Genomic DNA, 15,523 nt, shown 5'->3' with positions numbered 1-15,523 from the left:
TATTTTTGGATGCCTTTTAAAGAAGACTCTTGACAAAAGGGATCAGGCATTGGAATTTCATTTAAAACTGCATGCCGGGCCTCCCTGGTGGCTCAGGGAGTTAGGATGCAACCTATGAAGCTATCTGCAACCACTGCAGCATGCAGTGTATTTCAGTCATTCTGCCTGTTCTGTTCCCCGCTCTGTCTCTGGTGAACCCTCTCACCCCACACCTCTGGCCTGTACCCCAGTTCTTGTGTGCATAAATAAATCTTTAAAAAAAAACAACTGCGTACCTATACACATTAGCATACATCATGAAAAGATCCATCCCAGAGCAATGTACATTGCCCACAGAAATGATAAGCCAGTATAAACTCTTACCAGTACTTAACCAGTAGAGCTTTTTTAAAATGCTGATGTCATTTAGAAATCTATTGTTCTTAAGTTAGTCAAGGTTTCCTTCTTCTTTTTTTTTTTTAATTTATTTATACAAGCACTGGGTATAGTCAGAAGCACGGGAGGGTGAGAGAATTCACCAGAGCCAGAGCAGGGAACAGAACAGGCAGACTGACGAAGTACACTGCTGAGGGGAGCAGCGGGCGGCAGGAGAGGTCTGCGCGCCGTGTGGGACCCTCGCCCAGTGGCCAGGGATCGAACCAGTGCTGCAGAGGCTGCGGGCAGCTTCGCAGCCCAGCGCTCAACCACTGCGCCACTTGGGAGGCCCAAGTTTTCCTTCTTAATGCAGCTCTAATAATAGATATTTATATACATTTTTTTAAAGATTTATTTATTTTTATACAAGAATCGGGGTACAGGCCAGATGCGTGGGAGGATGAGAGGATTCACCATAGACAGAGCAGAGAAAAGAACAGGCAGACTGACGAAATACACTGCTGAGGGGAGCAGTGGGCGAGACAGGAGAGGTCTGCTGCACCATGTGGGATTCTCACTGGCCGGCTGGGATAGAACCCGTGCTGCAGAGGCTGTGACAGCCTCACAGTGTGGTGTTCAACCGCCTGTGCCACTAGGGAGGCCCTTTATATGCATTCTTGAATAAACATATGAAAAATATCAAGCTGTCCCTCTGGCACTTTTCTAGCACTATTTAAAAAACGAGCTTTTAAGTACATTTAATAGGGTCACTTTGCTTCTTTTTTTTTTTTCTTTTAAGATTTATTTATTTTATACAAGAACTGGGATATAGGCTAGATGTGCGGGAGGGTGAGAGGATTTTCACCAGAGACAGAGTGGGGAACAGAACAGGCAGACTGATGAAATACATTGCTGAGGGGAGCAGCGGGTGAGATCGGAAAGGTCTGCTGTGCCATGTGGGACCCTTGCCGGCCCGGCCGGGATCAAACAGGCGCTGCAGAGGCTGCAGACAGCTTCACAGCATGGCGCTCAACCACCTGTGCCACCAGGGGAGGCCCATTTTGCTTATTTTCTTTAATAATTTTAGAATACTACTTTACAATTGCTGTTTTGCAAAACTGGTAAGTTTTCTCAGAGTACCTCTAACTGTCTCTAAAAACAGTACTTCTTTGCCTAGTTCTTTATCTCCAGTTAGCAAGGCTTTATTAACATGTGTTTATCCTTTCCTCCCTACCCCCCTTTTATATCTCAATTAAAAACATCTGACTATCTTTCCTGGACTTTAAATATTCTTCTTATGTTCTCTTCTTGCTTGACTGGATCTTAACTCTAAAATGTCATTGGGACAAGAAATAATTTTTTTGTCTAATCCTCGATTTTTCTCTAAAATATGACTGAATTTACTAGAGTATGATTTAATGAGAAGTAAACAGCTCTGAAAGTTTGTAAGTCGGGCAATAGTTCAGACATGATCTTTTGTTGGACTAAAGGCAAATTGAGTCAGAGCAGAGAATAAGATTTCTTTAGCATGTTAGTTACTAGGTTACTTGTGTGTCCTTGTCTTTGAGAAGTAGTATCAGTTTTGTACCATTGTCTGAATTTCAATTTATATTGCTACTTCTTCATACTGGATATAACATGGTTGGGGAATTTCGATGATACTGTTTGACTTTTAATTGAAAATTGAATCTCATCTTACATCATTTTGCTCAGATGGTAACATTTGCTCTCCCAGACAGTTGTTAGTTACTCATTTCAATGATCCATGCTTTGAGAAAGGTGACATTGACCTGATTTGACAAAGTAAGTTGGAAGGAAGAAAGAAATGTAATGCAGGGAAAGAGTTTGATATATTACTCTGTAATGTTTAAATCTAGTTGTGGCAGTATTTTATATTAGCTATAAGTAATGGTCCCTGGACTTTAGAAACATTGTTTACATTTGATTAAATATTTGAGTTTCTAGTTTATCTTCTCTTGCTTCCATCAATAATGTTTTAAACTATTTAGTTGGAGGATCATACCATTTATAAAAAGACATGTGAAGTTGAACATAAATTCAGTGATATGCTAGGGCAATTTTTTTTTAAGCTGGAAAGAACCTGGTTATAGGCCAGAGAAGTGGGGGTGAAGAGTAGAGAACAGAAAAGGTAGATGTATTGACATACATTGCTAAGGGGAACAGTGGGGAGACAGATGGGATCTGCTCTGCCTAGAGCTATGTTGTAGTTCATTCCTCCATGCAATTTATTATTTTTACCTTTTGGGCTCTAATATAAGTTTGCACAATTTATAAAGTTTTGACTATGAAATTTTTTTCTGCAGTGCATATTTTAGGATTAGTTTTTTAAGGCATATATTTTCAAAAAATAATACTTTAATGGCTTTTTCATAGTCTATTTAAATTTACTAAAATTCATTCTGTGTTTACTTATGTCAGACATGGCATTAGACAGCCTGGATGTCAAAGAGCTTACAGTCAAGGTTTTGTAGATAAAATTTACTGTCATTAGACATGGTAATGAGAGTTTTGCTTTGACTATCAGAATGAAGGCAAATTATTTGAAGGCTATTAGAATGTCTAGGTAGAACAGGTTGCTTCTTGCTATAGGAGGAAGATCGAACATTTTTCTCTCTTTTTTTTTATCCCCTAGGGGCAGGGTTTTGCCATTCTTGGGGTGTACTGCAGACCAGAGGACGGAGCAAGCTCCTACTCCTTCTCTCTGCTCTAAAATCCACTTAATATATTGTCCTCGAAGAGGATGTATCAGATATTAAACTGATAAGTAGTATTGACATTTTAATAGTGTTGTCTTCAAAACATGTTGAGATATATTCCCACTAACATCGTCTTTAATTACCTCAATGTTTTGAAATTTTCATTGTACAAGTCTTTTCATATCCTTGGTTAGGTTAATTTTCCTGTTTGTAATTCTTCTTGATGCTTTTATAAATGAGATTGTTTTGTAATTCCCTTTCACATTTTTCATCATTCTTGTATAAAAATACAGTCGATTTTCATGTGTAGACTTTGTACCTTGCTGCTTTGCTGAATTCATATATTCATTCACACAGTTATTTTTGTGGAATCCAGTTGCTTTTAAAACTAGATTTCTGATTACTGGGCTCCAGCTTCATTTGTATATTTTGTTGCCATAACACACTATAAGGATGTTATCCCGCACTTGTACCAGAGTTCTGTGCTGTTAAGCATTTTTTTGTAAGTAACTCTCAGTCTTAGACATCCAATGCAATGTGGCCTACACATAATGACCATCTCTTCAGTCCACTCAATTTTTCCTGTGTCCACAGTGAACTTAACAAGTCCTCTGTTGGTGTGGAACATTAGGGGATGGAGCTTAGCACCCAAGTAGCTACATCTCAAAATCCCTGGTCAAATGTTTTATAAATGTGGCTTCCCAGTTACCACTAGTATGAGCTAACACAAGTTTGAACTGAACTTGGAGTTCTTCAGCAGCCGTTGTGATATATTACTTCCAGAATCATCTCTCTGGGCCTGTCTCTAGGTCTTGTCATTTTACTCTTCTGTCAGTCTCTGTGTTTTGAGTTCAGACTTTAATCCAGTCACATAAAATTTACTGATTAAGGGGGATTTACTTCTATCATTATGGTATTTGTTTTCTCTATGCCCTATAATTTATTTTCTCTCTCATTTCCTACATTCTTGTCTTCTTGTGTGTTTAGTTGGCTTTTTTTTTTTTTGTAGTGAAATGTTTAAATTCTTTCTGCATCATGTGTCCCACAATATAACTAATGGTGCCTTTAAATGCAGTAGTCTTCTGAATTATGTAGAAAAGATGCGCAATCACAAGCTAGCTTTTACACTAATTTTTTTTTGGTAATGTATCAGTCTCTGGAATCATGGAGAAAACAAAAAATAATGTTATAAACCATCATTAAAATGATACTAGCTTTTATAATTGCCCATGCTAACTACTCTTAACTCCTGAGTTAAGAGTAACTGACTTGTATATCTTCAATTTACCTTTCAGGCCTCCTTGAGCATTTCTAGCCAGTTTCTCTCTTGCTGCTGTCAAGGTTAACTCTTTGTCTTTGTCCTTTGAAAGTGTGATTATAGTACATCTCACTCAGTATGGGGCTCTTGAACTCATCTTACTTGGAGTTCGTTGAGCTTCTTGGATGTTGATATCCAAGTTTTAAGACATTATTCCTTCAGATAATCTCTCTGCTCTTAACTCTCTCTTCTCCTTTTTGGGATGCCCATATATCTTTTATGCTTTCTTCAGTCTTTTTCTTTCTGTTCCTCAGCCTTGACACTTTTTACTATCTAATCTTCAAGTTCACTAATTCAAACTTGCCTTTGAATTCTTCTAGTGAATTTTTAAATTTCAGTTACTTTTTTAGCTTTAGAATTTCATTTTTGTTTCCTTTAGGTTTCATCTCTCATTGATATTTCCATTTTGTTTGGGCAGCATTTTAATGGTTTCCTCCATATCTTCCTGTTAGCAGCCTCAGCATCTTTGAAGCAGTTATTTTAAACAATTTTGTCTAATAAAGCTGCCACTAAGTCTTTTTTTGGGGGGGGGCAGTTTCTATTGAGTCATTCTTTTGAATGGGCCGTACTTTCTTGTTTGTTTGCCTTCTAATTTTTTTGTTGAATACTGGGTTTTTGAATCTAATAACGTGTTAACTTCAGAAATTTGCTTCTCCCCTCTTTCCAGGATTTTCTTCTTTTTATTATTTTTGCTCTTTTTGATTGTTATATGCTGCTGCTGTGTTGAGGACCGGCCGCCCAGGGTATAAACTTAAGATCTCTTAGGTCTTTTCTGACCCTTTCCCATGGCATACTCACTCACTTTCTACATTTCCCCATATGTGCAGTTATTTTTTTTTAATAATAAATTTTATTTTTATATTCCCCATACAATTGCAACCCCCCCATACTGACCCCAATCCCTCCCCTCCCGCCCCCCACCCCCCAAAAAGTGTCTCTGGTTCATAGTTTTTTGTTGATTTTGATTTTCACTTTCTTATAGTTATTCATTTCCCTGGTCCCTTATTTAAGTTTTCTAGATTCCTGCTATGAGTGAGACCATCCGGTATTTTTCTTTTTCTTTCTGGCTTATTTCGCTGAGCATGATCCCTTCCAGCACCATCCATGTTGCTGCAAATTGCATGTGTTTATCTTTTTTGACTGCTGAGTAATATTCCATGGTATATATGTACCACATCTTCTTGATCCAGTCATCTATTTTTGGGCATTTGGGCTGTTTCCAAAGCTTAGCTATTGTAAATAGAGCTGCTATAAACATAGGGGTGCAGGTGTTCTTGGGAATTGATGTTTTTGTGTTCTTTGGGTAAATACCTAGGAGTGGAATTGCTGGATCATATGGAAGCTCTATGTTTAGTAGGTCCAGAAATCTCCACACAGCTCTCCATAATGGTTGGACCAGTTTATACTCCCACCAACAGTGCAGAAGAGTTCATTTTTCTCCACACCCTCGCCAACATTTGTTGTTGCTAGTTTTTTTAATATGTGCCAATGTCACTGGTGTAAGATGGTATCTCATGGTAGTTTTGATTTGCATTTCCCTGATTATAAGTGATGTTGAACATTTTTTCATATGCCTGTTGGCCATTTGCATTTCCTCTTCAGAGAAGTTTCTTTTTAGCTCTTCTGCCCATTTTTTTTTTATTTTATTTATTTGTTTGTTCATTTTGTTTATACATGCACTGGGTACAGTCAGAAGCGTGGGAGGGTGAGAGAATTCACCAGAGCCAGAGCGGGGAGCAGAGCAGGCAGAAGGACCGAAGTACACTGCTGAGGGGAGCAGCGGGCGGCAGGAGAGGTCTGCGCGCCATATGGGACCCTCCTCCAGTGGCTGGGGAGCAGCCGGGGATCGAACCGGCGCCGCAGAGGCTGCGGGCAGCTTCGCAACCCAGCGCTCAACCGCTGCGCCACCGGGGAGGCCCATCTTCTGCCCATTTTTTGACTGGATTATTTTCTTTGTTGTTGTTGAGTCTCATCAGTTCTTTGCAGATTTTTGTGATCAGTCCTTTATCATTAGTGTTGTGTGTGCAGTTATTTTTTAATGCAAGAATCTTAAATGTCTGCCTCTTGAAAGGGAATAACATGAAAAATGAAGGTGAGAGAGGGTGAGTGGTGGTGGGAGAATAGACTCTGGCCCTTTAGGTCCCTGGAGTCACTGTTACCAGATTAGGGGGGTGGTAGTGGTGGGAGGTACAGCACCAGGGGCTGCTGCCTCTTTGCACCCCAGTGATAGGAACAGCAGCAATCAGAGCACAGACCTCTGATATTTGGTGGATGGAGTCCTTTTTGCCCAGCCTGGCTCACCCGGCTGTGTACAGGCCCACTTGCTGCAGCTTTCTAAGTGGCTAGGGGTGGGAGTAGGAGCTGCTGTTGTGTTAAGGCCTGAAATTCACCCCTACCTTTATCTTCCCCATCTTCCTCTTGGTGTTGTAAGCTTTCAGTGGAGTCCAGAGTTCCAGTATAGTTACATGAAACAAAGTTTGTTAGTAATAATTGTTTATCTAGGTTGGGAGACAAATTTCTGGGTCTTCCTATTCTGCTATCTTCCTGGAATTCTACCCCCTTAAATGTCTCTCATGCTTGCAATTTAATTCTCTTACAATATATCTTAGGCTTATAAAAAGTAAGATTTGAAAATTATACATATACATGGCAGAAGTTCAAATGGCACCAAAGTATGTGTACTGTTTCCCATTCTATTTCTTCGAAGTTATCCTATTGAGGCAACCTCTACTACCATTTACCCCCAAGATAGTATCCTTTTAGAGATAGTCTAGGCATATGCGCTTAAATGTGTCTCTTTTTTGACCTCCAGGATATGCCAGAAGAAAAATTAGAGTACATTCTCTCTCTCCCCTGTCCCCCTCTCGTGGACATGTGCATGCATGCTCACACAGTCCATATTCATTTAAATGATTTCTTAGTGTGCATTGGTCCTTGACACTGCATAATTTATTTGTGCAATCCCCGAATGATGAAATTGACAGTTTTCAATCATTTGCTATTAATCACAGCCATGTCTCAGCCTGTGTTGCTAATGTGAGATTAAGTTTCTATAGGTGAAGTAGCTGAGTGAAAGAGACGTGTTAAATTTTGATAAATGCCTCCAAATTACTCTCTTAAGAAGTTGTGACCGTATCCACCCCAGCACACTAGGCGTTGCAGTGCCACTGCTTTCACTGTGCGAAGTCCCTCAGATTAGTATATGTTTTGTGACTTCTCCAAACCTACTGCTGTTTGCTACTTCTTCAATCACAAAACTCAAATTTTTGATAACCTGGTAATAAATGAGTTTCTTATCTTCTCCCATATCTATTACTACCCCTAAAAATGCAACAGTATAAAATGCATGAGTCTAAACTTCACAGTTTCCTCTTTCTAAGTCATTGCATGCTGCAAGGTGTGTGAAGGCAAGAAGTTTTGTCTGTTCTGTTCACTGATCTGTCTTGTGCTCCATGAGCAGTGCTTGGCATTTGTTGTTCAGTAAATATTTGAATAATCAAATAAGGGTAGTTAAATAAAAGTTTCCCCTTCTTTAGCTTTTCTCTTTTCAACAAAGTGTTTTTTTAAAGGTCAGTTACCAGATATGGGGTTTTGTGAGATTATTGTTTTAATGAATTGTTGCTCTAAAATAGACACGATTGTGATTACTTTCAGGAATTGTTTTCTTTCAGTGATTTTAGTCTTAGGCTATAGGAACAAGATTTTGAAAAAAATTTGAAAGTATGGAGTCCTTTTGCCATTCCTGTATAATGTACTTGTTTATATTGTACATACCTTTCCCCTCAGTGTTTCTTAAATAGATTGCTGAAGGACATAATCATCAAGTTCTGTCTTGATATAGTGTGAAATGTAATTTTGGAATGAAAAAAGTCTAGAGATTTATCTTACCTAAAATTTAAAAAATAGCAACCACTTTCTCTTTAATCTTCACATATGCTCATTCTGTGTGGTGAAATTAACAGTGCTTTCTTAAAATGGGTTAAGCTTAGCACCTTTTCTTTATAAAATTTCCAGTTACTGCTTATGAAGTCATCTGAACTGCATTATGTTCTTGTAAGAAAGCAACTAAAGATTTCTATTTCTTTTTAAAGGCAGGCTCCACGGCACCATTGTTCATTGACCAACCAGAAGAACCTGAGTCCAATGCAACAGATGGCATAGAATTATTTGAAGACAGTCAGCTAACCACTCGTTCTAAAGCAATAGCATCAAAAACCAAAGAGATTGAACAGGTGAGAATCCAGTCCTTTTGAAGTACATAATCGTTTGTTCCTATCACTCTGTCTTTGGTAGTTAAAATAAATATTATTGAAGAAATATATTTCATTCTTTCCTTTTCCACTTGTGACTCTGAAATGAACATTTGAAAACTTAAAAAATTGTTTTATTTGATTATAGTGTTTTGATCACTGTATGCAGTGCTCTGAATTTTGTAGATTCTAATGTGATGGTTTCATATTCTATGGATATATGCCCAAGCATGGGATGACTGGGTCACACGGTATTTCTGTTTTTAATTTTTTAAGGTAAATCCAGATAGCTTTCCATAATGGTTTCATAATCATTTTTCCAATCCACAGTCCCACCAACAGTGTAATATGGGTCCTTTTTCTCCTTATCCTCTCCAGCACTTATTATTGGCAATCTTTTTGGTATGTGCCATTCTTATGGGTATGAGGTGGTATCTCAGTATAGTTTTATTTTTTATTTATTTATTTGTGGAAGCCAATGTATTACTCTGTTTTTATAATCTTTATTGTGGTGACATTGGTTTTACAACACTGTATATGAATTTAGGGGGATATCAGATTCATACCTCCTCTGATGTATGTTACCACACCATCCCCACCATCAAATAACCCACAGTCCTTTAACCTTTACTACTGGGCCCCAATGTCTTTTGTGCACATCCCTGCCCTCTCTCTACCTCTAGTAGCCTCAACTCTGCAGTCGTATTTCTAGGGTTTGTTTTAGTTTGAGTTTTTCAGTTCCTTTGTTTTGTTTCTCTATATTCTACATATGAGTGAAATCATCTGGTATTGTCTTTCACCTTCTGATACATTTCACTTAACACAATCCCCTCAAGTTCTGTATAGTCTGTTGCAAGTGACAAATATTCATCTTTTCTTAATGTTGAGTAGTATTCCATTGTTTCTGTATACCACATCTTATTAATCCGCTGCTCTGTTGATGGGCATTTAAGTTGTTTTAACAACTTGTCTATTATAAATAGTGCTGCAATGAAATAAGAATGCATATATCCTTCAAATTAGTGATTTTGTATTCTTTAGGTAGATACCTAAGAGTGGAATAACTGCATCATGTGGTAGATCTATTTTTGATATTTTGAGGAACCTTTAATTGTTTTCCATAGGGATTGGACCAGTCTATTTTCCCACAGTGAACCAACATTTGTTGTTTTTGGTTTTTATGATTATGGGCCATTCTGTTGTAGTGAGGTGGGATCTCATTATGGTTTTATTGATTGGGTTCCTTGCTTGCTTTTTGTTAAGTTGTAGGAGCTCTTAGTAAAGCTTGGATATTAGCCCCTGGTCAGATGGGTGAGACACATATATTTTTTCCCATTCAATGGAGTGTCTTTTTGTTTTAATGATAGTTTCCTTCACTGTACAGAAGCTTTTTAATTTAGCGTGTTCCCAGTCATTTATTTTTGCTTTTGTTTTCCTTGTCATTGGAATTGAATCCTCAAATCAATGAAACCAGTGTCATGAAGTGCCTTGCTAGGTTTTCTTTGTATTTTGTGTTTTCAGACTTCTTTAATACATTTTGAGTTAATTTTTGTGTGTGGTGTGAGATATTGATCTTGTTTCATTTTATTGAATGTGGCTGTCCAGTTGAAGAGACTTTTCCTTTCTCCATTGTATTTTCTTGGCTCCTTTTTTTTATAAATTAACTACTCATATAAATTGTGGGTTTATTTCTGTGCTCTCAATTCTATTCCACTTTTCTGTGTGTATATTTTTATTTCAATATCATACTGTTTTATCACTATAGCCTTGCAGTATAGTTTGAAGTCTGGGCATGAGATACCTCCAATCTTCTTTTGCTTTCAATCACCCAAAGGTAACCACTAAACTGATTCCTAACATTGTAGGTTTGTCTGGTTTTGACCTTTTTTACAAATAGAAATATGCAGAATACACCGTGTCTTGCTTTTTTTTTTTTTTTTTCCCCCAGCATTATATGTAAGAGCCATTGATACTATTACTGTAACATCACTCCTGGTGATGTTATTTTTTTTATTATTTTTTTAAAGATTTATTTATGCATACAAGAGCTGGGGTACAGGCCAGAGGTATGGGGGGGTGGTGAGAGGATTCACCAGAGACAGAGTAGGGAACAGAACAGGCAGATTGACTGAAATACACTGCTGAGGGGAGCAACAGGCAAGTCAGGAGAGGTGTGCTGTGCCATGTGGGTTGCTCCCTGGCCGGCTGGGGATCGAACTTGTGCTACAGTAGCTGTGGACAGTTTCATAGGTTGTGTCTTAACCCTTTGCGCCACAAGGGAGGCCCCTCCTTGTGACTTTAGCTTGCATTTCTTGGATTACTAATGATGCGAAGCACCATTTCATATGGCTATTGTCCATTATTGTCAGATGTGTTAAGATTCTTGCATATTTTCCTACTCATTTATTGGGTTTTAAAAATTAATTTGTAGAATTAAAAAAATATATTCTGAATACAAGTCCTTTGTTGGTTTTATGTGTTGCTGATATTTTCCTGTTTTGTGACTTGTTTTTTCATTCTTTTATCTTTGGAGAAATAAAAGTTCTTATTATGCTCAATGTAATTCAGATTTTTCAAACTATAACTGTTATTTCCTTCTTATTTAAGATGTCTGTTTCTTCTTTGTTATCTTCTAAAAGCTTTTGTGTTTCACCTTAAGTTTTAATCTATCTGAAAATAATTTAGGTGTAGAGTATATTAAATAGAGCAGAAGTCAAGTTTTTCTTTTTATATGGCCATCCATTGACCCTACCCATTCATTAGAAAAACTGGGTGTTTCTCATTGTTCTGCATTATTGTCTGTGTTATCATTCAGGTTTCCATACATGCGTGAATGTTTTCTGGTGTCTGTTCCATTGGCCTGTTGATCCATCATTGCTGTTGCTTTATAGTCCCAACAATATTGTAAGCTAATATTATCTCAATTAAGAAATGATTTATATTAAAATAAAAACAAACTCTGACCATGTAACTTATAAATCATGCTGAAAAAGTACGTTTCTTTGGTAATCTTTATATTTTGTGTTATGTAGTCTTTGTTCATATATTGAAATTATAATTAATGTCTTTAAACCCAAGAAGGACACAAATGATTCCTCTTTCACTTTCGTTTAGAGATTCCTTCTTTCTAGAAGCAAAGGTGAAAGTTAATTAAAGTAGATATTGAATGACTGAAATAAGTAGGATAGTGATAATATGATGCTATATTGTTATCTCCATTTACCCTATGATACTAGTGGTTCTATCAGGGTTATTAGGGTTTTAGTTTTATAGAGATATCTTTTAAAAATCAATTAGATTTGGATAAAGCCTTTAAAATATTTAACAAAATGTTATATTTTGGGTAGAATTTTTATCTTTTACTTATTTTATCCAAATAATCCCCATGTTAGATTGATAAGAAATATTTTATTACAAATATTTTATTACAGTTATATGGGGGGTGGATCTGTGTATTTATATATCTGCACACACATATACATCCACACTCTTCTTTGAGAATTCTTAATTATAATCCTTTCCCAGGAGTGTATGCTGCATTGACTTCTAATTATGGTTTTCATTGTTCTGCTCTGAAATTTTATTCTATTATTAGTATCCTTCATTGGCACTGCTTAAGGAGAATTAAGAAGAAAAACCTTTTGTGCTTATTTCAGCTGTTATACCACATGTTTTTATCCTTTGTATATGTAGTTCAAAGGTTACATCTCAGATAAGATTGTAATAATAAAGGATTTTTAATCTAGATATTTTAAATAGTACTCATTGTTATTCTACTTAAATATTTAACCATAAACTATTTTAGTCAGTCTTGTCTTTGGTATCATTGGACCAAGCTTGAAGAAATGCCTGTGATTTTCTTAGCAGATGCTTTCTTCTACATAAAAATAATTTTCTATTCCATGTTTTCTAATGTGGTACATTATTGATTGTTATTGTGAAAGATATCAGGGCTTCCATGTATAGCAAAAAAGCAAAACAACATTAAAGTAATTGACATTTTAGTTGAAACCTGGCATTAGAAGGATAGTCTGGGGTCTTTAATACAGCTGTTGTTCTCACTGACTGTTGCTCCTGGTAGCTTATTCCCTCATATAATTTGTGCTTTGGTGTTGTGAGCTTGTATTTAGAACTTCAAATGGGAGTGCTTGTGAATTCTGAAAGGAAACTGTATCTTCTCACCTCAAGGGCCCAGAACAAGGCAGAGAAGTTTCCCTTTTTTTTTTTTTTTTTTTAATATTTATTTATACAATAGCTAGGGTACAAGGTAGAGGCACAGGAAGGTGAGAGGATTCACCAGACACAGAGCGGGGAGCAGGACAGGCAGACAGACTGAAAGCACTGCTGAGGGGAGCAGCAGGTGCGACAGGAGAGGTCTGCCACGCCATTTGAGAATCTCCCTGGCTTGCTGGGAATCGAACCGGCACTGCAGAGGCCATGGACAGCTTCACAGCGCTGTGCTCAACCCGCTGCGCCACCGGGAAGGCCCCTTGTCATTTTTTTATACTGACAGTTTTTGTTTGTTTTTCCTAGTTCAGCTTTTCGCAAAATTCCTGGCTTTACGCGGAAGCATCAGATCCATGTCTTCTCTTGCATGGGCCATATGTCTTATCTCTTGTTTTCCACCAGACTGAGTTTCTAGTTCCTTGGAGTAGTCTTGGCCCATGGTACTAGCTTAGCACTCTAGTTTTTGCTACCTTTTCACTTATGACTACTGACAATTCCCCTTACTTTCCCTAAGAACATTGCTTTCAAAAGAATGTGTTTCAAAATTTTCTGAGTCAGGATAGTTTTCCAGGAAATCAATTGTGTTGTTTTGACCTTTACTCATTTTACATGCTTTAAAAACTCAAGTGACTTGTTTTTAGGTTTATGCTAGAGTGATAGAACTGTGGTTACTCATTGCTTTCTACTGTGTTTATTTGCTCTGAAACTGAGATAAAGAAAATCATTTCCATCTAGGTGAACCAGAGAAAGCTTCATTTCAAAGTGACATGTGACTAGATCCCTAAAATTCAGATAGGAGTTTTATCTGTAGAGATAGGCAAAAGATTCTAGATAGGGGTAAAAGACTTGAGCATAAGGTGGATAATAGGGAACTCTAGAGAATACTCAACAATTAAATGTGTGGGTGGGTTAGTTTGGTTAAACCCATATCACATGTGGGTAGTTTTTAAATCTCTTCCCCCTAGTATCTTTCATTACTCTTACCTACTCCCCAGCCATGGCATTTATTGCAGTGATTTTGTATGTAGATGTTCCAAAATTTTATTTATTGTGCTACATAGAGGGATCTTGAATAATGGACTCAGGATCTTTGTCTTGATTTTGGTAGAAAGACTTTGGAAGGAAGTATTCTCTTTCTACCCTGGGTAGTGGTACTACAATTCAGTTCTGTCACTAGCTACCCAGAGTTAGAGCAGAGCCCACACCTGCCCCACTCCCTCCCCAAAGTTAGAGGGCACAGTCACCAGTAAGACTGCTCTTGATTTAGATAACAGCCACACTTTGGATGTCTTCAGGCCACTGCACTAGTCATTAACTACGCATTTAGGGGTTCTCTAACTCCGTTAACTCTGATAATAGAGGGCCTCCCTGATGGTGCAAGGAGTTAATAAGCACTGCACTGTGCAGCTATCTGCAACCTCTGCAGCAAGAGTTCAACCCCTACCCACATGGCAACAGACCTCTCTTGTCTCACCTGCTTCTCCCCTCAGCAGCATATTTCAGTCAATTCTCCTGTTCTTCCCACTCTGTCTCTGGTGAATCCTCTCACCCCCTGTACCTCTGGCCTGTAACGCAGTTCTTGTATGCATAAATAAATAAATCTTTTTTAAAAAATCTGATAATAGAACAGTTGATAGAACAGACAAGCACTTTATTTTATATTATGGTTTTATTGTAAAGGATACAAATCAGGAAGGAATTATTCTTGTTTCAGTCTGTACTGGTGCAGCTAAATTCAATTCTGACATTGACCACTTAGAGTTAATGTAGACCCCACAAATAAAAGGGAACATTGTCCAAGTGCTGGATAAGAAACTTAAGTAGAGTAAGAAGGGCTGTGATTATAGGCTATGTTTTGCAGAAATTTGTAGGTAGAGAATAGAAGTAGATAGCCAGCCCAAGATATATGGTTTGGGCCTGATTGTTGAAAATGTCAGTGCTAGAAAAAGGGGTTTGAATTTTGTTAAGGTAGGATGGTGAATGAATGGCTTAAGATTCCTTTTTGAAGATTATTCTGGCTGTATATTTGGCTATTCTTTAGATATGGCATCCATGAAAGCCTGAACTGGGCCTTATGGGTTCTGTCTCAGCGCTATCATCATGAAGGACTGAGTTCCATCCCTGGCCAGGGAGCTGACACCAATAGGGAACAGCAGACCTCTCCTATCTCGCCCACTGCTCCCCTCAGCAGTGGACTTTAGTTAATCTGCCTCTTCTGCTCCCCACTGTCTCTGGTGAATCCTTTCAAACCCCAATCCGCCCCCCCCCCCTACTTCTGGCCTATACCCCAGTTCTTCCATGAATTAAAAAAAAAAAAAAGCCTGAACTGGATTAGTAGAGTCAGGAATGGAAAGTAACTGCATGATTGTGTATAGCAGGAAAATAAATGAAACTTGGTGACCTGTTTATTTGTTTACTTAATTTGTGTTTGATTCTGTAGAGACTCAAAGGTAATGTGAGAGAGACTGAAGATGAAAAACAGAATAATTGATGAAGTCAGAGGGGCTATCAATAGCACAGATAGAGGACTATCTTTGAAAATTCAGAGAAATCTTTTTCTGGGACTAAGGCAGAGGAGGATAAAGTAGCAAGATTTTTGAGGTGGAAAAGGGAATAAGTTTGGGGGGTTGTTGCTAAGAGTACTGGAAGTGAGATGG

General features: G+C 37.8%; 1 protein-coding gene across 8 annotated transcripts in view; it reads left to right on the top strand.

The window, feature by feature from the left end:
- The window catches only part of PPHLN1 (periphilin 1), a gene marked incomplete at both ends in the record, with an annotated part of 97,853 nt that overhangs the window by 64,427 nt on the left and 17,903 nt on the right, over positions 1–15,523 (top strand). For all 8 annotated transcript variants that reach the window (XM_084255366.1, XM_084255365.1, XM_084255363.1 and 5 more), the window contains one exon: positions 8,481–8,621. In XM_084255366.1, coding sequence (XP_084111492.1) covers positions 8,481–8,621 — 141 coding nt within the window. The remainder of the gene's footprint in view (positions 1–8,480; positions 8,622–15,523) is intronic.

This window comes from Talpa europaea (genome assembly GCF_964194135.1).
Source record: "Talpa europaea genome assembly, chromosome: 15".
NCBI lineage: Eukaryota > Metazoa > Chordata > Mammalia > Eulipotyphla > Talpidae > Talpa > Talpa europaea.
This window is presented reverse-complemented; position numbering and strand designations above follow the sequence as displayed.